The sequence below is a fragment of the Cibotium barometz genome, chromosome 56 (genome assembly GCF_041138505.1).
Source record: "Cibotium barometz isolate CiBa-2024 chromosome 56, ASM4113850v1, whole genome shotgun sequence".
Taxonomy (NCBI): domain Eukaryota; kingdom Viridiplantae; phylum Streptophyta; class Polypodiopsida; order Cyatheales; family Cibotiaceae; genus Cibotium; species Cibotium barometz.
Genome location: NC_141101.1, coordinates 15,557,212 through 15,578,713, shown reverse-complemented (window position 1 = coordinate 15,578,713; position 21,502 = coordinate 15,557,212). Strand labels below are relative to the sequence as shown.

The window sequence follows — 21,502 nt, the reverse complement described above, 5'->3', positions numbered from 1 at the left end:
AAGTGAAATGCGATTTTTCCATATTGTTCTCACCGCCTCTATCTGGCCGACTCACAGGTCTATAACAAGGCTTTTTGTCGCTAGAGGCGGTGAGCCTCACTAGTAGAGTTGAATGGGTGGTTAAGGGAAACACACAATTCAGAAACGTAAAAGCAAAAAGATTTGGACGATCACGCGTACTTCGAATCGAGAGAGAGAGAGAGAGAGAAAAAAAGAGACGATGATCACGCTCGAATTTTTTTTAAAAATTAATTTAAAATTGCTAAGGTTTGCACGCTTGATTTTTTTAAAAATTAATTTGAATCGCAAAGGTTTGTGATCTTAGACAATTCATTAAATAGTGCCCCGCACTAATTAATGAATTCCACTAATTAATGAATTATGGGCCCGAATACTCTCAAAGGGCACATACAGACTCCTCCCGTATGAGGTGAAGGCATACATCTTCCTCGGAGATCTCGGCAGCCATGGGCAGCACAGGGGACTTTTTCCGCGCGCGGGACGAGTACCGCAAGCACCCTTCCATCAGCAACAATTTCCGCAGGGCCACGCCGGGCCTCGGCATCGCCCTCGTTGCCTTTGGGGCTTACCTGTTCATCGAGGGCATGTACGACAAGCTCTACAAGCCCAAATCGAACCCCGACCACTCGCACCACTGAGATCAGGTGCTCCCTCATCTTCTCCTCTGATTTTCCTTCATTTCCCAAAACAGATGGAATGGTTTTCCTTCTTTCAAATAAACATTGGTTAGGTTATGGAGATGTTACCTTTCCTATGCTTCATGAGTATGGAATTGCTACTTTTTCGCATAGAGTTTTGTGCTTTGCTGTGTGCAAGTGGGTTGACTTGATGCTCTTGCTCTGTTGCCGTTTGGCTCTACTCCTGCAGCGTTTTTGCTCCATCAGTATTCAGCGGCACACTTGCATTTACTTTAGTTTTGAGGTCGCAACCTTCTACCTCTACTTCCTCACGGAGTGTAACTATTTGGTCCTCCTAGCTCTATTTCACATGATGAAACCCACCCTATTCCTAGGATTGACGATATCTTGGATAGATTGGATGGAGCCACTATCTTTACCAAGATCGACTTGAAGAGTGGTTACCATCAAGTCAGGATTATTCTAGAGGACATTCACAAGACCGCATATAGGACTACCTTTGGACTCTGAGTATTTGGTGTCAAATCCCCACGGATCTCCTCGTGATCGATCTTGGTTCGAGACTCGAATCCTGCAAACAAAACAAACAAACAAACAAGGGGGTGTAGGCCTGACTCACCTTCCAACCATGACAACCGTAGGCGAGCCCACAGTCTTGGCTGTCCCCACCGAGTTGAGCTAACTAGGATGACGTACCGACCAATCTCCTCCTCGCGACGTCCCATACCGCCACGAAGCTGCTCTCGCGGGCCTCGAGACTGCTGGCGGCCTCGGCTACATAAAGCAGGTGCACGTCTGCACTAGATCCAGGCTCCAAGACCATAGAGCTCTCACAAACTCGCGAGACTCTCTATAATACAATAACTAACCTTGGCCACATGGTTGTAATAGTCTTCCGGGTCAGTAAAAATCTAGCCATTTTTGTCAAGCGATCTACCACAACCCAAATAGAATCGTGGCCTTGATGTGTTCTTGGTAATCCGGTAATAAAATCCATGGAAATACTTTCCCATTTATTACCTGGGATTTGCAAAGGATGCAACAACCCAGCCTGTCTAAAGCATTCAGCTTTATCTGCCTGACAAATCTGACACTTGAGAACATAATCTTCTACATACCCTTTCATCTTCGGCCAATAAAAAGTGTGTTCCACTAACGATAGTGTCCTGTGTACCCCAGGGTGTCCATTAGAAGGGGCGTCGTGACACTCCTTAAGAATCTTGGACCTAATGTCCGGGATCTGTGGTACACAAATTTTGTCATTACGAAACAGTAAACCATTCCGAATCATCCACTGGCCTCCTGCAGCTTGAATGGTAGACTGCTCAGTCATCGAGTCTTGGTCAATCAATGAGCTCTCGTCCTGGATCTTCTACCAAAATGGACCAAAATAACTATCAGTCCTGCAAAGCCCTCTCAATGACTGAAACAAGTCAGTAGAAATCTCGGTGAACGACAAAGAATTCACCTCTCTAATTCGACTAAGCGCATCTGCAACACTATTCATGGACCCTTTCCGATAACGGATCTCAAAATCAAAATCTTGCATTAACTCTGCCCAACGAGCTTTCCTTCCTCTCAAATCATCCGCATCACACACATACTTGATTAACTGATGATCAGTCAATACCACAAACTTGGAGCCCTATATATAACGTCTCCAAACCTTGAGAGCATGAATCACAGCATAAAGCTCCTTCTCAAGGGTTGGCCAACGAGATTGAGTGTCGTCTAGCTTTTTACTTTCAAAAGCAACCGGTCTACCATCTTGAAATAAAGCAGTCCCGATAGCATAGTCACTGGCATCAGTTTCAAGAACATAAGGCCGACTAGGATCAGGCAATATGCTAAGATAGGTGTTTCCTTGACTTTATCTTTCAAAAGTCTGAAGGCCATATCCAAATCGTTATTCCAAGTGATAGGCTGATTTGACTTATGTCCACGACCTTTCAATAAGTCGGTCATCGGTAGTGTGAGCTGAGAGTACTCTCGTACAGATTTCCGAAGAAAAACAACAAAACCGAGAAAAGAACGAAGTTGTTTCACTGTTCGTGGTATAGGCCAGTCCAAAACCTTCTGAACTCGGTCATAGTCAATGCTCAATCCATCTCTAGTGATCTTGTGTCCCAAGTAAATGATGTCGGTCATAAAGAACTCACATTTACTCAACTTAGCATATAGTCGATTCTGTCTTAAAATAGATAAGACAATCGTGAGGTGTCTGACATGATCCTCCAGGAACACCACCACAAATTTTACCAAATGTTCACGAAAAAGATCGTTCATCATTTGTTGGAAAGTGGCTGGAGCATTGGTTAACCCAAAAGGTAATACGAGAAACTCGTAATGGCCATACCGAGTCCGAAAGGCGGTTCTTTCGACATGCCTTTCATGAATACGTATCTGGTGATAGCCAGTACGTAAATCTATTTTCGTGAAATATTTCGCTCTTGCTAACCGGTCAATCAGGTCATCTGATCTAGGGAGAGGATAACGGTTCTTAATGGTCAGCTTGTTCAATCTCTTGTAATCTATACACATTCTCCAGGTATTGTCCTTCTTTCTCCTAAGCAACACAGGTGCACCCCAAGGTGATTTACTTGGACGGATCTGGCCCATCCTCAAATAATCTTCGAGTTGTTTAGCCAACTCATCTTCCTCGGCTTGGCTCATCCTATAAGGTGGAATACTCACAGGATGAGCACCAGGGATCAAGTCAATACGATGATCTATTGCCCGTTCAGGTGGTAAACCCGATGGCAGTTCCTTAGGAAATACATCTTGAAATGAATCAAGTATCTTCTGTAATTCTTTGCTTTCAAACACACTTAATTCATTTACATCCATGGAAGGGATGAGAAAAGAAGAAAGTGGAATCAAGACACAATGGAAAGCGGTATACACAGAAGAATCCATTATATTTTCAAAATCAATTGTATTTACAAGAGGTCCCTGAGAGGGATGAATACAATCACCTAAAATACTATACTTGGTGTCCCATGCTGAAAAGAAAAAATATGACTAGATCAATCTATCTGGACGTCAAGAGTCTTAAACCACTCAATCCCTAATAACAAGTCTACATTTTTCAGATGCATAACATAGCATTCTAGAGTATCTTTGTAGTCTTGAATCTGGATTGGAAACATCTCCACCTTGCGATCCCAAACTTGCCTTCCCGCAGGTAGGCGTACCTCATAGGTATGGTCGCTGAGTGTCGTATCAAGACTCAATTTCTGCACAAGTTTGTAGTTGACAAAGTTATGCGAACTGCGAGGGTCTAAAAGAATGTGAATCTTATGGCCATTCACTTCTCCATAAACTCGGAGAAGATCATGCAAGCCAAATACCTTAGAATTGAACAGACAATCAGAACAAGTACTAGGGCGAGGAAGTACAGTAATTGACGTACCTGTCAAAGACAACTGGTTAGCTGCCTTTGGCTTGGGTCCTGCGTTTGTCTTGGTATCCTTTTGCTTCGGGCACTCGTTACGTATGTGTCCTTTTTCTTCGCAGATAAAACAACGTCCTTCCTTCTTGAGCTTTAAAGCCCTAAGGAGTCGTTTCTTCTTCGCTGGTGTCGAACTGGAACTCTTCGAAGGTCGGTCCAAAGACTTTCCTTCTGTCGAGTTAGCCATAGGTGCGGAGAACTTTCTTTTATGCTTGTTCCCCTGCTCGATAACGGGTTTCGACTTGGAAGAGACCATTGTATCATCATAGATACGAGCTGAATGAATGGCCTCGTCCAATGTTTTACATTTGTTATTTTTAATCTGTAATCGGTACGAGTCTGGTAAACCAGCTATGAAAAACCCCAAAAGAGTAGTGGGATCCATCTTTGTAGCTTTCATCTGCAAGTCACGAAACTTCTGGAGGTAGACCTCATAAGTGAGGTGCTGCGAGGTCATGGTCAAAGCTGAAAACCGGGCAACAACATCGTAATCATCCTCTTTCTTGAGGAATTCTTTCTTGAAAACGTCTTCAAATTGTGCCCAAGTCGTTGGCTTAGGGTTGAGTTCCTTCCATGGTCCACCAAAGCAAAGCTTTGCCGGACAGGAAACCTGCTGCTAAATGGATCCTCTTTCCATCATCATATGGATGAAACTGAAAGTGAACTTGCCACTTATGTAGCCAAGTGTCCACTATCTCCTTGGTGCGCTGCTTTTGCTCGCTCCCGAACGGTTCCGGAGTAATGTTGGGGCCTAAAGTTGAAGCCAAGGTATCTATACCCGAGAAAGTAGAGAGGGTAGTGGTCAATAGAGCGATGGAGTTCTGCAAGCTTGCATTTGCGCCGCGATTTGTGCCTGACGTTCCGTTGAAGAAGCTTCAAGAGCTACTTTGAACTCTTGGAAATCAGATTTTGACACAAAATCGTCAAAAAGATCGGCATCGGTACCTTTCGTAGCCGGCAAGCCTTCGTGTTCCACAAGGGGCTCCAACTCTGATTCTTGGGTTGACATCGTGAAGAGGGTACGTGGAGAGAAAATTCGATCTTTGCACAATGAAAGTGCGAGCGAACTTGAGAGCTTGAGAGCTTGAAAACTTGAGAACTTGAGAGATGTGTGGCAAGAAGCCCACTTGAGGGGGTTTATAAAGGTTTCCCAAAAAAACTAAAAGCCCCCAAAAGCTAACTTTGGCTTTTGCCTTTGCTTTTGTGTTTTTTTTTTGAATAAATAAATAAATAAATATATATATATGAAAATATATATATATATGGATATATATATTCTAGGTCCTAAAAAAAAAAACACCTTTGAAACCTTGGAGAGGGGATGACTTTTAACCTTTAAAAAAAAAAATTTAAACTCAAAAAAAAAAACAAAAGCACTAAAAAAAACGTGGCTTTCCTTGTTTTTTTTTTCTCCTGGAATAGTCGGCGGCCTGCTGCGTTGTTGACGTCGAGTACTGCCATAGCCGGACGAGCTGCCGTCACCTGCGTCAGCCTGTGGTTCTTTGCGCCCGTAAGAAGGAGCTTTCATTGGGTAGGCTTAAAAAATGATGGCATTCGGTACTTGAAGCAATGTCTCTAATGCCAAAGGATCAAAGCTGAAAGGGTCAAGATGCCTGGAAAACTTCAACCCTTGGATATTCCCCAAATGAAGTGGGAGTGCATTAGTATGGATTTTGTCACAAGTCTCCCCACTGTTCAAGGAGGATATGACTCCATTCTGGTACTAGTGGACTTACTTACCAAAGTAGCTTACCTTATACCAGCGAAGAAGACCTTTAAAGCTTTTGATGTTGCTCGAATATTCATCAAGGAAGTTCTCAAACTTCATGGTCTCTCAAAAAGGATAGTAAGTGATCGGGATTCTAACTTCACTTCAAAGTTTTGGCAGTCCTTATTTCAAGCCTTGGGAACTCAACTTTGCTTTTAGCACAGCTTATCATCCAGAGACCGATGGCTAGACTGAGAGAGTCAATCAAGTAATTGAAGACATTCTCAGAGCATATTGTGGACGGGAACCAAGAAGGTAGATTCAATACCTTCCTCTGGTAGAATTTGCCTACAATGCATCTTATCACATCAGAGCATAGGAATGTCACCATTCAAAGCACTCTATGGGCAAGAATGCTTGTCTCCTCTAAATTTCTCTGATCCGACCATAAGAGTTGAGGCATCCAGGAAAATGCTCGAAGAGATGGAGGAACAAACCAAGGCAATCCAAAAGGATATTAAAGCTGCACAAGAACGACAAAAGCATTATGTTGACACCAAGAGGTCTGAAAGGATCTTCAAGGAAGGAGACAGAGTTCTTCTACGAGTGCGACCCAAACAAAGTTCTCTATCACTTGGGAAATATAAGAAACTCAGGGGGTGAGCTCGTGGTTGTCTCGAGGAAAGTCATTGCTGAAAATTTCAGCAAGATGTCAGACTATGAGGATGACCCCGTTTGGCAAGGGCAGTTGTTGTGCTCATGCAGCTCACACAAAGTGACAAGTTTGCTGAATTTATGAGGGCCCCTTCTGAGCCTAAGAAGAAGAAGAAGAAGGTGCGTTCTAGGAACTCATCTCAGGGCAATAGTGGTGCCTTCTCGTAGGATCCCGCTTTTGGACAGTACAAGGAAATATGTATGGGGGCATGCAACCCAGAATGCAAGGAAACATGTATGGGGGCATGCAGCCCGGTATGCATAGTGGTATGTTTGGAAACATGGGAGGATCAGCAGGATTGCATGGTATGCAAGGTGTGGGAACTGGCAATGTTGACCCTAGTATGGGCATGAGTGCAGGGGTAGCAATCTTGTGAAGCCACTTCCTTACGAAAATCCAAAACCTATGGGTAAGGCGAAGGACTATAAGGAAGGGGAAGGTGCGGTGAAATTTGACACATTCAGTGGGGCCAAAGATGGGCTCAAGGCTCTTACCTTTTTACAGCAGTTTGATGTTGCTTTTTTTGGTGGAATTTACACGGAATCCTCGAAAGTGAGAAAAGCTGCGACTTTTCTCAAGGGCAATGCATTGCAGTGGTGGCCCACTGTCATGGCCCTGTGAAAATGGAGCAGGACAAGTGTGGGCATGGTGGTTGCAGAGTCAGAATATTTTATGATTCACATGGCGGGTGCCCGGACAGAGTTTACGATGTGTGGACATCCCTAGGTGTCATGGCCCTGTGAAAATGGAGCAGGACAAGTGTGGGCATGGTGGTTGCAGAGTCAGAATATTTTATGATTCACATGGCGGGTGCCCGGACAGAGTTTACGATGTGTGGACATCCCTAGGTGTGAAGGGGGGGAACTAGAAACATTAATTTTTAATGTTTATTGGAGTTTGCCCCTAGGCCTTAGTGGCCCTAGGAACTTATTAAAGTTGGGGCCCTAGGGATTAAATTGGGGAGGAGTTTTCTCTCTCTTCTCTCTCTCTCTTCCCTTTTTGGGGAATCGTGTAGCAAAAGTGGGAGTTCCCTCATGCGCTTGAATCCTAGCGTGGAAAAGCTCAAGAGAAAGGAGAAGGCGGCTGTTTTGCTGTGGATTGTTGCTGTTTTTCTGAGGGAATCAGCCGTACAGCACTGTATGGCCAAAACTGTGCAAGCTCTTTCTCTCTTTCTCCTCTGTTGCTGGCTGCGCACAGGTACTGCTGCTGGAATACTCTGCGCACAGGTCTGAATAGACTGTACCAGCAGGTACAACAGCCAGTACAATACTGTACGGCTGCCGTACAGTGTACGGACAGCCAGGTACAGCAAGTACATCTGCTGCAGGCTGCTGCAGGTGGTGCAAACAGGTGCTGGACAGACTGTTTACTCAAATTCAGGCAGGTACAAGAGTGGACAGCCGGCTGTTTGTGCAAGTACAACTCCTGGCACGTATCCCGAGGCGGTACAGACGGGTACTGTGCTGATTTTCAGATCTGTACTTTCAAGGACAGCATAGGAGTGAGCATCAGGAGGAGGATACAGGCAAGTGCAAGCGCACGTGTGAAGCAGGGTTGTGGATTCAAGTGCCTGCAAGCACAGATTGGTGCTGTTGCTTCCTCCAGTGTTGTTTCACGAGCTGAACTTGGTAAGCTCTGTTTCTGTTCATCTATCTCTCTTTCTATTGCTTGATGTCTGCTGCAGATATGTGTTATCTGGCTCCTTGTGAGAGGAGGGGTATGGCAGATTGACAAGGGATTAAGACAGAGATTGGACAGCACATGTATGTTTGAGCTGAGAAGATGTATCATGCACTTGAGTTATGCCAGATGTATGCCCATGGCTGGCCTGCTTAGTGATCTTGGCTGATCAGAGGGAGGCACAGTGTGTTGTTTGAAGACACAGATCTGTGTGCATAGATCCTCTGTGCTGAGAAGGATTTGTGGGCCGTCAGATTGGACTTACAGGTGTAAACTCTTGGCTGGTCTTTGTGTTGTACTCAGCCATACATATTATTTTAATTGAATAAAGAAATACCGCAAGGGGCGCCAAGCTTTGGGGCCAACAGGTGTCGTTGTGTTTTCAGATTTGGGCACTCTAGCTCCAATCTGTGTTTTGTTTCTCATCTAGACTACAAGTGGACGGGTGATTGCTCCTACCGCACTCTGGTTTCTATCAGAGGCCGGTTTCAAGGTTCCGTTGCCGGGACCAATCATCAACTTTCTGAAGGGGGTGAGCTCGTGGTTGCTTTGGAGAAAGCCATCGCTGAAAATTCAGCAATCATGTCTGATACAGAGGAAGAGTACTTCTATCATGAAGAAGAAGAGCAAGAGACTTCTCCTGAGAGAGATGTATCTGAGGATATCTTTGCAGGAGAACAGGCTGCAGATGTTGAGCCTTATGAGGATGTAACACAGTCAGAAGATGTGCATGGTAAAGAGGATGATGATGCTCGGTTCAAAGATCGCTTGGCTAGTGTTATGGATACTTTTATGCAGCTCACACAGAGTGAGAGATTTGCTGAATTTTTGAGATCTCGCTCAGAGCCCCGCACAGAGCCCCAGAAAAAGGAGAAGAAGGTTCGTTCAAAGAATCTTTCTCAGGGTCATAGTGGTACCACTCCACAGGATCCATCTCCTACCCAGTTTCCGAACATGCAGCATGCTTTTGGTGCAAACCCACAGAGTTCCTTCTATGGACAACCACCTATTCCTCAGCAGAACATGCATCCAGGTTATTTTGGTGGTGGCTCGGTGTTTCAATCCATGACTGGGGGTTATCCTCAGGGAGGCATGGGTATGTATGGGCCTTTTGGAGCCAATTTTCAGCCTGGCATGCAAGGGAATATGTATGGTGGTATGCAGTCCGGTATGCAAGGAAATGTGTTTGGAGGCATGCAACCTGGGATGCAAGGCAATATGTTTGGTGGCATGCAGCCAGGTATGCATAATGGAATGTATGGAAACATGGCTGGAATGTATGGTATGCCTGGCATGGGAATGGGAAATGTTGACCCAATGATGGGTATGAATGTTGGGGGCAGCAATCTCACGAAACCACTTCCATATGATAATCTAACGCCTATGGGAAAGGCGAAGGATTACAAGGAAGGGGGAGCTGCAGTGAAGTTTGACACTTTCAGTGGGGCCAAGGATAAATTGAAGGCACTTACCTTTTTACAGCAGTTTGATGCTGCTTTTTCTGGTGGGAATTACACAGAGTCCTCGAAGGTGAGGAAAGCTGCCACTTTTCTCAAAGGCAATGCTTTGCAGTGGTGGTCTACTCTTCTTTTGCAGGGCATAGCACCCACCACATGGGTTCAATTCAAACAGGTTTTCTCTTCCGTATGGCTCACATCTACATTTGAGGTGGATGTTATGACAGCATGGCACAAGCTGGATGCTTCAAAGTGCGATAGTTTGGAGGATTATAACAAGAAGTTTTGGGAAGCTCTACTCCCAGTGACTTCTTATCGTGCCGTGCCATTATCTGAGCAGGTAGAGAAGTATTGTTGTGGGCTGCCCAAGGAGGTACGAGATTACTGTATAAAGACAAGAGTAACGAACATGTCACAGATGATTGAAAATGCTATGACAGCTAATGCGTTACTCACAGGTGGTTCATCTGGGTTTAAAGGCAGTAAGAAATTGAGCAAAAAAGCTGAAAAATTTGGGCATGCTTCTCGTGATACTAAAGGGTCTTCAGAGACAAAGTATAAGAAGTTGCCAATGCCCAAGAGGACTTCTGAGGAAAGACAGGCTTTGAGAGATGCTCAAAAGTGTTTTTACTGTACTGAAGAGGGGCATATGTCATTCAATTGTCCCAAGAGAACGTCCAAAAAGGACCCTGACAATAAAGGAGAGCCCAAGCCAAAGAAACCAAAGCCTTCTGCAGGCTTAGTTCCTGATCTTGTGGGGGAGCAGCTAAGTGGTGAAGCTACAGAGTTGTGCAGGGCATGGGGCAAAGTGAGAGATCAGAATGCTTTGATCTTCTTTGACACAGGTGCTAGAGCCAACTTCATTTCACCAGATTTGGCTGGCCGATTGGGGATTCGCGCAGAGGACATGGGGCCGTTACATGAGGCAAATATGGCTTGTCCAGGGTATGCAGAACCCGTTACTCCTATCATTGGGAAGCTTCGGCTTCATTTGCAGGGTTATGTGGATAGCGAGGAGTTCTTCATCATGCCTTTGGATGGCTGTGATGTTTTGTTGGGGATGCCATGGTGCCACAGGGTACATGCGGTGGTGGATACTTACAATAGGAAAATTACTCTGACTCATAGAGGGAAAGAGCATGTATTGGATGTAAAACTCAAAGGGGAATCTGTTCCTATTGTATCCGCTTCGGCGATTTCATCAGTAATGAAAAAGCATCTTTCCGCGTACTTGATTTATGTAAAGGATGCACAGGATGATGAGTCTAAGTCTAATTTGTCAATGTTAGATAAGGACAGGGCTGATTTCTTAAGTGGGTTTCAAGACTGTTTTTCCGAGTCATTGCCAGGAGAATTACCTCCTGAGAGGCCAGAAGATCATGCCATAGATCTGATTCCTGGTAGTACTCCACCGAATAGACCGCCGTATCGTGTTAGTGCAGCCCAACAGGAAGAGATTATGAGTCAGGTGCAGGAGCTATTGAATAAGGGGTTGATTCAGCCTAGCTCATCACCCTTTTGCTCACTTGTGCTCTTAGTGCAGAAGAAGGATGGTTCTTGGCGCATGTGTATAGATTACAGGGCGCTGAATAAGAATACCATCAAGAATCGATTCCCCATACCGAGGATCGATGACATATTGGACCGCTTACAGGGCTCCACAGTTTTTAGTTGTATTGACTTGAAAAGCGGGTATCATCAGATACGCATTAGACCCGAGGATGTGCATAAGACAGCATTCCGAACCATGTTTGGGTTGTATGAGTTCTTGGTTATGCCCTTTGGTTTAACGAATGCGCCTGCCACATTTAACAGAATGATGGACAGGATTTTCAGGCCTCATAGAGAGTTTGTGGGCACATTCTTTGATGATATGATTGTGCATTCACGAACTGAGGAAGAGCATAGAAGGCATTTGGCCATTGTGTTTGCAGAACTCAGAAACCATAGATTGGTGGTTAATGGCAAGAAGAGTGAGTTTTTCTTGCAGGAGATACATTTCTTGGGGCATATTGTGTCTGGTCATGGAGTCCGTATGGATCCAGCAAAGGTGGAAGCAATACTTAATTGGCCAGCTTTGAGGACCGTGCATGATGTACGCAGCTTTCTAGGATTGTGTTCCTATTACAGGCGTTACATACGGCACTTTGCTGAAATTGCTTCGCCTCTTCATGCTTTGACGAAGAAAGCAACTCCGTTTGGATGGGCTGATCGGGAAATTACAGCATTCAAAAAGCTCAAAGAAAAGCTTACTTCGGACCCAGTATTGGTGTTACCGGACCTCCGAAAGGCTTTTGTTGTCCAGTGTGATGCATGTGGAAGTAGCATTGGTGCAGTTCTCATGCAAGAGGGACATGTGATAGCCTATGAGAGTAGAGTTTTGCAAGATGCTGAGAAGCATTTGCAGGTGTATGAGAAAGAGATGTTGGCTGTAATTCACGCTCTTTCTACATGGAAACACTACTTGCTTGGGGCTGATTTTACTGTACAGACAGATCATCAGACCTTGCGTTATTTCCTCACGCAGACTAAGCTTTCAGAGAAGCATATGCGTTGGGCAAACTTTTTGTCAATGTTTCACTTCCAGATTGTGCATGTGGAAGGCAAAAAGAATGTAGTGGCAGATGCTTTGTCACGCAAGCCACAGGTCTCTGCAGTTTCACTTGCTTATCATCATGAGCTTGATGAAATGAAAGAGCAGTATGCCCATGATGAGGATTTTGAAAGGTTGTATGATCAGATGTCTGAGGGTCAGCGGCATGAGCATTACACTCTCAGAGATGGGTTTTTATTGATGCATGGCAGACTGTGTATTACCAGGCCATTGCGACTCAAGGTTATGATTGAAAGTCATGCTCCACCGTATGCAGGTCATAGAGGGATTGAAGCCACGGTCAAAGCAGTGGAGACTTTCTTTTATTGGCCAACCTTGAGAAGAGATGTTGATGCCTTTGTGAGGCAATGCATCGTATGTCAGAAGGTAAAGTTTGACCGTCAGAAGACACCAGGGTTATTACAGCCTTTACCTATTCCGGATAGACCTTGGGAGAGCATTGCCATGGATTTTGTATTCGATCTTCCACGGACACAAACGGGAAATGATGGCATCTGGACTATCATATGCAGGTTCAGTAAGCAGGCTCATTTCATTCCCGTGAGGAAGACAATTAAAGTGGATCATATGGTGAAGTTGTTCATGGCGAACATCTTCAAGTATCATGGCTTGCCTACGTCTATCATTAGTGACCGTGATCCACGGATGACGAGTTTGTTTTGGAGAGCGTTGTTTGACAACATGGGTACAACTCTCAAGTTTTCATCGTCATTTCATCCACAGACAGATGGTCAGTCAGAAGAGGCTAACTCTACAGTGTTGGATCTTCTCAAGTGTTATGTGTCAGAGCACAAGCAACAATGGGAAAAGTATCTTCCTTTGGTGGAGTTTGCATATAACAACACTGTACATAGCTCGACAGGCAAGGCGCCTTTTGAGATTGTAGAAGGAGGGAAGAAGGTACCGCCCATTTTGCATACAAAGGATAAGATCTTTGAGGCTGATCAGTATGTGGAGAGCTTGGATGAAGCTTATCGGAGAGTTAAGTTGGCCCTCCAAAAAACTCAGCAGAAGCAAAAGAAAGCCGCAGACCGTCACAGACGTGATTTACAGTTTGCATTGGGTGATTGGGTTCTTTTGCGCTTTGAAAAGGCTAGACTCAAGAAGATGAAGGGTAAAGAGCGCTTATTCCCTAAGTTGAGCATGCGATATTATGGGCCTTTCAGGTTTTGGAAAAGATTGGTGAGGTAACCTATCGTTTGAAGTTACCAGATCACTGGAGGATTCACAATGCTTTTCACGTGAGTCTTCTTAGACCTTTCCGTGGGGATGTGCCTGAGGATGTATCAGATGAGGCTCAGCCGGAAGTTGAGGAACTTGATGAGGTTCTGATTCCAGAGCAGATACTGGCACATAAAGAAAGGAAGGTACGAGGTAAAGTTTCCCGTCGCTATCTTGTGAAGTTCAAGAACTATTCACCGATGGATGCGAAGTGGATGGAGGAAGGTGACTTAACAGATTCACCTCAGGTTTTGCAGCTTTATCTCGATGCCTTTGAGTTAGAGCCGACTCTTATTGTGGCTCATTCAGGTTCAGCAGAGCATGGGTCTGGAGCATTACCTGATGCTCAAGAGGGGGGTAGCACCTCCACTCCCTTGATACATCTAGAGGTCGCTTGGTGCAGATTTTATCTCATCCGAAGGTACTGAGGCTGACAGTACATCTGTTTATGGGACTTCTATGATATATGTGTACTAGTCACATGGAGATTTTTGTGGATATGTATGGTTCACAGTGGTATACAACTTGGACTATTACTATGCCATTGGTTTGCAGTGAATGTTGATACATGTGTATGGCTCAGAGAGATTGGGACGCTGATCTTGCCATATTGTATATTTCACTTTGGATATTTTGATGCATCACCAGAATGCAATCGAGGACGCTTGCCATCTTTCAAGAGGGGGGTATGTCATGGCCCTGTGAAAATGGAGCAGGACAAGTGTGGGCATGGTGGTTGCAGAGTCAGAATATTTTATGATTCACATGGCGGGTGCCCGGACAGAGTTTACGATGTGTGGACATCCCTAGGTGTCATGGCCCTGTGAAAATGGAGCAGGACAAGTGTGGGCATGGTGGTTGCAGAGTCAGAATATTTTATGATTCACATGGCGGGTGCCCGGACAGAGTTTACGATGTGTGGACATCCCTAGGTGTGAAGGGGGGAACTAGAAACATTAATTTTTAATGTTTATTGGAGTTTGCCCCTAGGCCTTAGTGGCCCTAGGAACTTATTAAAGTTGGGGCCCTAGGGATTAAATTGGGGAGGAGTTTTCTCTCTCTTCTCTCTCTCTCTTCCCTTTTTGGGGAATCGTGTAGCAAAAGTGGGAGTTCCCTCATGCGCTTGAATCCTAGCGTGGAAAAGCTCAAGAGAAAGGAGAAGGCGGCTGTTTTGCTGTGGATTGTTGCTGTTTTTCTGAGGGAATCAGCCGTACAGCACTGTACGGCCAAAACTGTGCAAGCTCTTTCTTTCTTTCTCCTCTGTTGCTGGCTGCGCACAGGTACTGCTGCTGGAATACTCTGCGCACAGGTCTGAATAGACTGTACCAGCAGGTACAACAGCCAGTACAATACTGTACGGCTGCCGTACAGTGTACGGACAGCCAGGTACAGCAAGTACATCTGCTGCAGGCTGCTGCAGGTGGTGCAAACAGGTGCTGGACAGACTGTTTACTCAAATTCAGGCAGGTACAAGAGTGGACAGCCGGCTGTTTGTGCAAGTACAACTCTTGGCACGTATCCCGAGGCGGTACAGACGGGTACTGTGCTGATTTTCAGATCTGTACTTTCAAGGACAGCATAGGAGTGAGCATCAGGAGGAGGATACAGGCAAGTGCAAGCGCACGTGTGAAGCAGGGTTGTGGATTCAAGTGCCTGCAAGCACAGATTGGTGCTGTTGCTTCCTCCAGTGTTGTTTCACGAGCTGAACTTGGTAAGCTCTGTTTCTGTTCATCTATCTCTCTTTCTATTGCTTGATGTCTGTTGCAGATATGTGTTATCTGGCTCCTTGTGAGAGGAGGGGTATGGCAGATTGACAAGGGATTAAGACAGAGATTGGACAGCACATGTATGTTTGAGCTGAGAAGATGTATCATGCACTTGAGTTATGCCAGATGTATGCCCATGGCTGGCCTGCTTAGTGATCTTGGCTGATCAGAGGGAGGCACAGTGTGTTGTTTGAAGACACAGATCTGTGTGCATAGATCCTCTGTGCTGAGAAGGATTTGTGGGCCGTCAGATTGGACTTACAGGTGTAAACTCTTGGCTGGTCTTTGTGTTGTACTCAGCCATACATATTATTTTAATTGAATAAAGAAATACCGCAAGGGGCGCCAAGCTTTGGGGCCAACAGGTGTCGTTGTGTTTTCAGATTTGGGCACTCTAGCTCCAATCTGTGTTTTGTTTCTCATCTAGACTACAAGTGGACGGGTGATTGCTCCTACCGCACTCTGGTTTCTATCAGAGGCCGGTTTCACCCACTCTTCTTTTGCAGTGCATAGCACCATCTACTTGGGTACAGTTTAAAGAGGTGTTCTCTTCCGTGTGGCGATGTAACGACAGCATGGCATAAGTTTGATGCATCGAAATGCGAGAATCTTGAGGATTAGAACAAGAAGTTTTGGGAAGCTTTACTCCTAGTTACTTCTTATCGTGCAGTGCCACTGTTTCAGCATGTTGAGAAGTATTGTTGTGGGTTGCCCAAGGAAGTGCGTGACTATTGCATTGAGACCCAAGTAACAAATATGTCGCAGATGATAGAGAATGCCATGATTGCAAATGCGTTACTCACTGGGGTTTCAACTGGATTTAAGGGCAACAAAAGCACTGGCAAGAAAACTAAGAAGTCAGGGCATGCATCTCGAGATGTAACAATGCCTGTAGAGAAGCGGCGTAAGATGTTATGTCGTGCCAGTACAGTGGACAGGGACGCCCCCAGTGTATCGTGAAATGCTGTTTGTTGACTTGGTGGTGTGGCGTGTGAAGAGGTGGTAAGTATTTTCATTTTGCCCTTTTTAAAAGGTAAAATCCATAAACTAGAGTAAACCTTAATTTTTTATAAGGCAATGTGTTCACACACATTTAAAAGAAGGGCTGGACATTTTTCTAGTGTGGGTGTCCATAAGTGTTAATTATGTATTAAGGTTTTATAACCTTTGATAAAGGCTTTTGCATGGAACATTTTTGGAGATTCCCCACGTGGGTGGTGGTGGCTGGCTTCTTTCTCTCTCCATCGCCTGCTCTCTTTCTCCATCACCTCCTTACGGCTGCTGTACCCACTTGCTTCTTGTGGCTGTACCGGCCTAATGAGTTGCTGTACCTGCCCCGTACTTGTCCGCATTGTACCCACCTGAAGCTGTCCATCGCCTCCTTACGGCTGCTGTACCCACCTGCTTGCTGTGGCTGTACCCGCTTAATGAGCTGCTGTACCTGCCCCGTATCTGTCCGTACTGTACCCACCTGAAGCTGTCCACGCTTGAAGCTGCCCACGCTTGTACCTGCCTGCTGAACCCGCCTGCAGGGCTGCCCACGCCTGTACTTGCCTGCTGTACCCGCCTGCAGGGGTGCCCACGCTTGTACCTGTTGCTGTACAGCACCCTCATGCTCATTTACTGCTCATGTGTACCTGCTGGCTGCCCACGTGTACCTGACCAGTACCTGTTGTACCTGCAATTATTGGCTGCCCACGTGTATCTGCTGGCTGTCCATATGTACCCGTTGTACTTGACTGTACTTGCTTGCTGAATTCATTGTACCAGTTGTACAAACAGTACCTGTTGTATCTGCACACATGTGAAGTTCTTGATGTGCTGGATTGTACCTGCTACAAATTGTACCGGTTGTATCTGGATTGTACTCACCGTACGAGGTGCTCTCATAATTTTCTCATTTGTATAAATTTGAAATTTGCAAATTTAAATTCAGAGAATGCTTTAAGTTGTGTAGTGCAGGAGCATGGCATGTATATGCCGACCATGTTCAGGAAATTCTTCCTGGTGTGGCTAGTATATTTCCCTGTGTGGTGTTGTTAACTGCGCTCTCAGAGCTTCTAAGAGCCAGTGAAGGTTAGACTCACCAGGGAATTTGGGAGCAAAGTTCATTGGGGAGAACCAGGCCACGTTTCCTCCGCGGTGTATCCCTTGGTCTGCGTTAGTACGGGCGTGCTTGTTGGTGCACGGTCCCGGAAGACCAGTGAAAGGCAGGTGTCCACCCAGTGAAGGTGGGAATGATCATGTGATTTGGGGCTACTCCGACCAACACCTCTGCATCGACTTGAATTAGTTTTATTTGGTTGTTTTCACTCCCTTGTGGAGAAATGTGGCCTGTCAGGCCCGTGACACTTGTACAAATATAAATACTCCAAGAAATACAAAAAGTATTGAGGGGGGGGAAGGCCCTTATCGGCCCCAGTGCTGGTGTCATTTGTATTTTCAGTATTTCCAGTATTTGTGCTGCTGATGTTGTTTAATAGTTAAATTAAGTGTTCTAAATATGTGTTTATTGTCTTCCGATCTGTAGGCCTCTTGTAGGGAGCGGTCGCATTGGTATTTGAGCTCGCATTGGTATTTGAGCCCGGTCGTCTCTCTTTCTCAAGAGGAGACACGGAGTTTTGAGATCGGAAGCAAGCACGAACACTTAATTCAATGGACAGCCAGGGCAACCCATTGGAAGTGCCAAATTCGAGGGGCCAATCAAGTGCTTCACGGGATTTCGATGCATTGCATGGAAGGCATAAGTCTCTTGAGAGAGTCTATGACAGTGCATACATGGGACAACCATCACGTGGTAAAGAACCCATGTACGAGGAAGAGCCCAATGCATTGAGGGCTGAGTTAGAGCACATGAAGAGGCTTTTGCAGGCAAAAGAGCAAGAGTTGAAATTCTTGCATGAAGACCCTCATGTACAAAGTGTCATAGAAGCTAAGAAAGCTGATGCTATGGTGGACATGACTTGTGAGTCTAAGGCTCGAGAAGTGGGTAAGAAGCCAAGGGAGCTGGCACTCTCTTATCTTATCCGCAAGGGTGACCTTAAAGAGGGAGAGGATGGACAGCTTATGTTGAAGAATCCACCCCGTTTGCAGCATGGAGACCCAGCCTCTCAAAGGTGAGATTATACTTGCATAAAGAAGAAGTTTCGGTTACCTCCCGCCATGCATCCACTCCTCATGGCACTGGAGGAAACAGATTTATGCATGCTGAAGGCCATTTGGATTCTAGGTATGTACATCATGGGGACAGTGGTCGGCATGCAAGCCGAAAGACTTTGCCCATTGAGTTGTCTCGTGGTGAGACATTGCATCATTTGGGGAGGTCACATGCATCGGGACCACAGATTCATTATGCACATGCCACTGAGCCTTTTGAAACATCTTTGGTTGCCCATGAAGCTCATGCAGAGAAAGCTGCCCCGTTGGATAAGGGGAAGAGAAAAAGAGAAGAACATGTACCACATCCCAAGAAGCTCAAGGAGTTCAAGGCAGGGGACAAGTCCGTGAAATTTGATGTCTTTCATGGAGAGTATGATGCCTCTCTAAGGTGCTAGCTTTTGTAGCCCAGTTTGATATTGCTTTTAGTGATGAGGACTTCATTGAGAAGTCCAAAATTCGTCATGCAAGCATGTTCTTGAAGGCCCATTGGTGGATCACTGAAAAGACCACCAAAGACCCCATTTGCACTTGGAAAGAGTTTAAGGACAGATTTTATGCCCAATTCTTGCCTCCTAATGCGGAGCAAACTCTCACCCAAAAGTGGGATAGACTTGAGCAAAAAGATAATGAAAGTGTGCAGCAGTATGTCAATAAGTTGCTTGAGGTAACTCCCTTTATGCAACTCTCCGAGGATCATAGCTTTTCCATACGGCAACCATACGGCAAACGCATACAAGTATGGAAGTACGAAAAAAGTACGGTTCACACTCCCAAAAAATTCCATACGTTGGATACCATACGGCATCGTAAATTTAAGGAAAAACATGCTACATATGACACAAAAAACCAAAGAAACTTGAAACTGCAAAGATTTTGGGATTAGAAAAAATATAAATGATGTAGAGCCAGAATCCAAACTCCGGACTTTATATTACTGTAACTTGTTTACATCATACATGTATGATCAATGATGTATCATATAACATAAGTAGGGACTAGGGAGTGTGGAGTGGGCAAATGCCAAAACCTGTCACCTGTAGGCATAGTTTTTTCATACAGCAACCATACGACATACGTGTATGAGTCTAGAACTATGAAATAAGTATGGTTTAAATCTTGGAGAAATTCCATACGTGGGATTTCATACTTGATTCTTAAATTAAAGGGTAGACATGTCATTTTCAAAGAAGTGAACCATGAGAGACTTAAAATATGTGAAAGCCATGATAGATGGTCTATCATGGTTTTCACAAATTGATCATGTTTCATCCGTCATGACTTTCACACATCGACAATTAATCTCTCTGTCTAGAAAAGATGCAAAACATTTTCTTTTTTGGCTCGAGTATGAAAAGTTTTTCCATACGTGACCATACGCATACGGGTATGGAAGTATGGAATATTTTCCATACGAGTATGAAAAAAACTATGCCGAGGATGAAAGAAAGAGGAAGTTTCGCTCCGGATTGCAACCAGCTTATGGTTCGGGCATTGAATTGCACCCGAAACACACTCTGCAACAGCTTATAGCCTCTGCTCTTGCTACGGAGCAATTGGTGCTCAAAGTTAAGCAAGATCAAGGGGGTCCTAAGGGCAAAGAGAAGGCTGTCCCAAACCTGCAAAAAGGTGGACAGCCACCTAAAAAGAGCTTCCGGGATGTCCAGAAGGGAGGTAAAGCTGAAAATACCTCATCCAAGGATCATGGGCCAAAGAAGAACAAATTTGGCTTGACCCCCGAGCAAAGGGAGCAATATGCAAAGGAGGGAAAATGCTTTTGTTGTGGCAGCAAAGAGCATATGTTTAGACAATGCCCCAACTGCAAACCAAAGCATGAGGACAAGCAACCCAAGGCAAATGTGCATGCAGTTCCTGATTTGCAGGGAAACACAAAGCATGATGGAAAAGAGAGGATGGTATGCAAAGTATGGGGTCAAATCAAGGATCAGTCCGCTCTATTTATGTTTGATGATTGTGCAACAGATAACTTCATCTCTATTCAGATGGTAGCCGCCTTGGATATTGAGGTTGAGGACATGGGGCCTCAAATTGAAGCAGAAGTTGCCTTTGTTGGTAAAGAGGTGCAGGTTACCCCACTTATTGGGATGTTGCGCATACATATTTAGGGTTATCTTGATCATGAGCATTTCTTGGTTGCCCCACTTAATGGATGTGATGTATTGCTTGGCAAGCCATGGCATCATAGGCTTGAGTCCCGCAAAGAGTACAAGACAAACAGGATTTCCTTTATGCATGGAGGCCGCATGCACGTTATTGATGCTGGCAAGGAAGGGGATTCTATCCCACTTGTATCTCACATCCAGATTAATAAAGCAATGAAAAAGAGTCTTTCTGCGTACTTGGTTTTTGTTCGTGATAGCATTGAACCAAGTCATCAAAATGTGGATGTTTTGACTCACGATAGGCTGAATTTTCTTCATGCATATAAAGATTGTTTTGCTGATGCATTGCCTGGTGAACTACCTCCTCAAAGGCTCGAGGATCATCGCATAGATCTTGTGCCAGGTAGTTCTCCACCTAACAAACCTGCATATCGTGTGAGTGCCGCACAACAAGAAGAGATCATGAAGCAGGTTAATGAGCTTTTGGAGAAAGGTTTGGTTCAGCCAAGTTCCTCACCTTATTGCTCCCCTGTGCTTCTTGTTCAAAAGAAAGATGGGTCATTCCCCATGTGTGTGGATTATAGAGCTCTAAATAAGCTCACCATCAAGAATAGATTTCCAATCCCGCGTATTGATGACATTTTGGATAAGCTTGAGGGCTCGGCTTGTTTCAGCCGTATTGATTTGAAGAGTGGTTATCACCAGATACGAGTGGTGCCACAAGATGTCCACAAAGCTGCATTCAGGACAGCTTTTGGATTGTATGAATTTTTGGTGATGCCTTTTGGTCTCACCAATGCCCCAGCCACATTCAATCGTATGATGGATAGGATATTCCGACCCCATCGAAAATTCACGTGTATTCTTTGATGACATCTTGGTTTTCTCCAAGAATGAGCAGGAGCATAGGACTCATTTGGCCACAGTGTTTGAAGAGTTGCGGAAGCATAAA

The 21,502-nt window shown here is 45.0% G+C and overlaps 1 protein-coding gene across 2 annotated transcripts in view; it reads left to right on the top strand.

Annotated features, from left to right (window-relative positions):
- The first annotated feature begins 376 nt into the window (after positions 1 to 376).
- The window catches only part of LOC147606952 (NADH dehydrogenase [ubiquinone] 1 beta subcomplex subunit 3-A-like), a 48,547-nt gene continuing 27,421 nt past the window's right edge, over positions 377 to 21,502 (top strand). The window contains exon 1 of one of the 2 annotated variants that reach the window (XM_086791522.1): positions 377 to 665. In XM_086791522.1, the coding sequence (XP_086647648.1) occupies positions 468 to 659 (192 nt within the window). In that variant the 5' untranslated portion in view covers positions 377 to 467 and the 3' untranslated portion in view covers positions 660 to 665. The remainder of the gene's footprint in view (positions 666 to 21,502) is intronic. The other variant, XM_086791520.1, reaches the window with a different exon arrangement.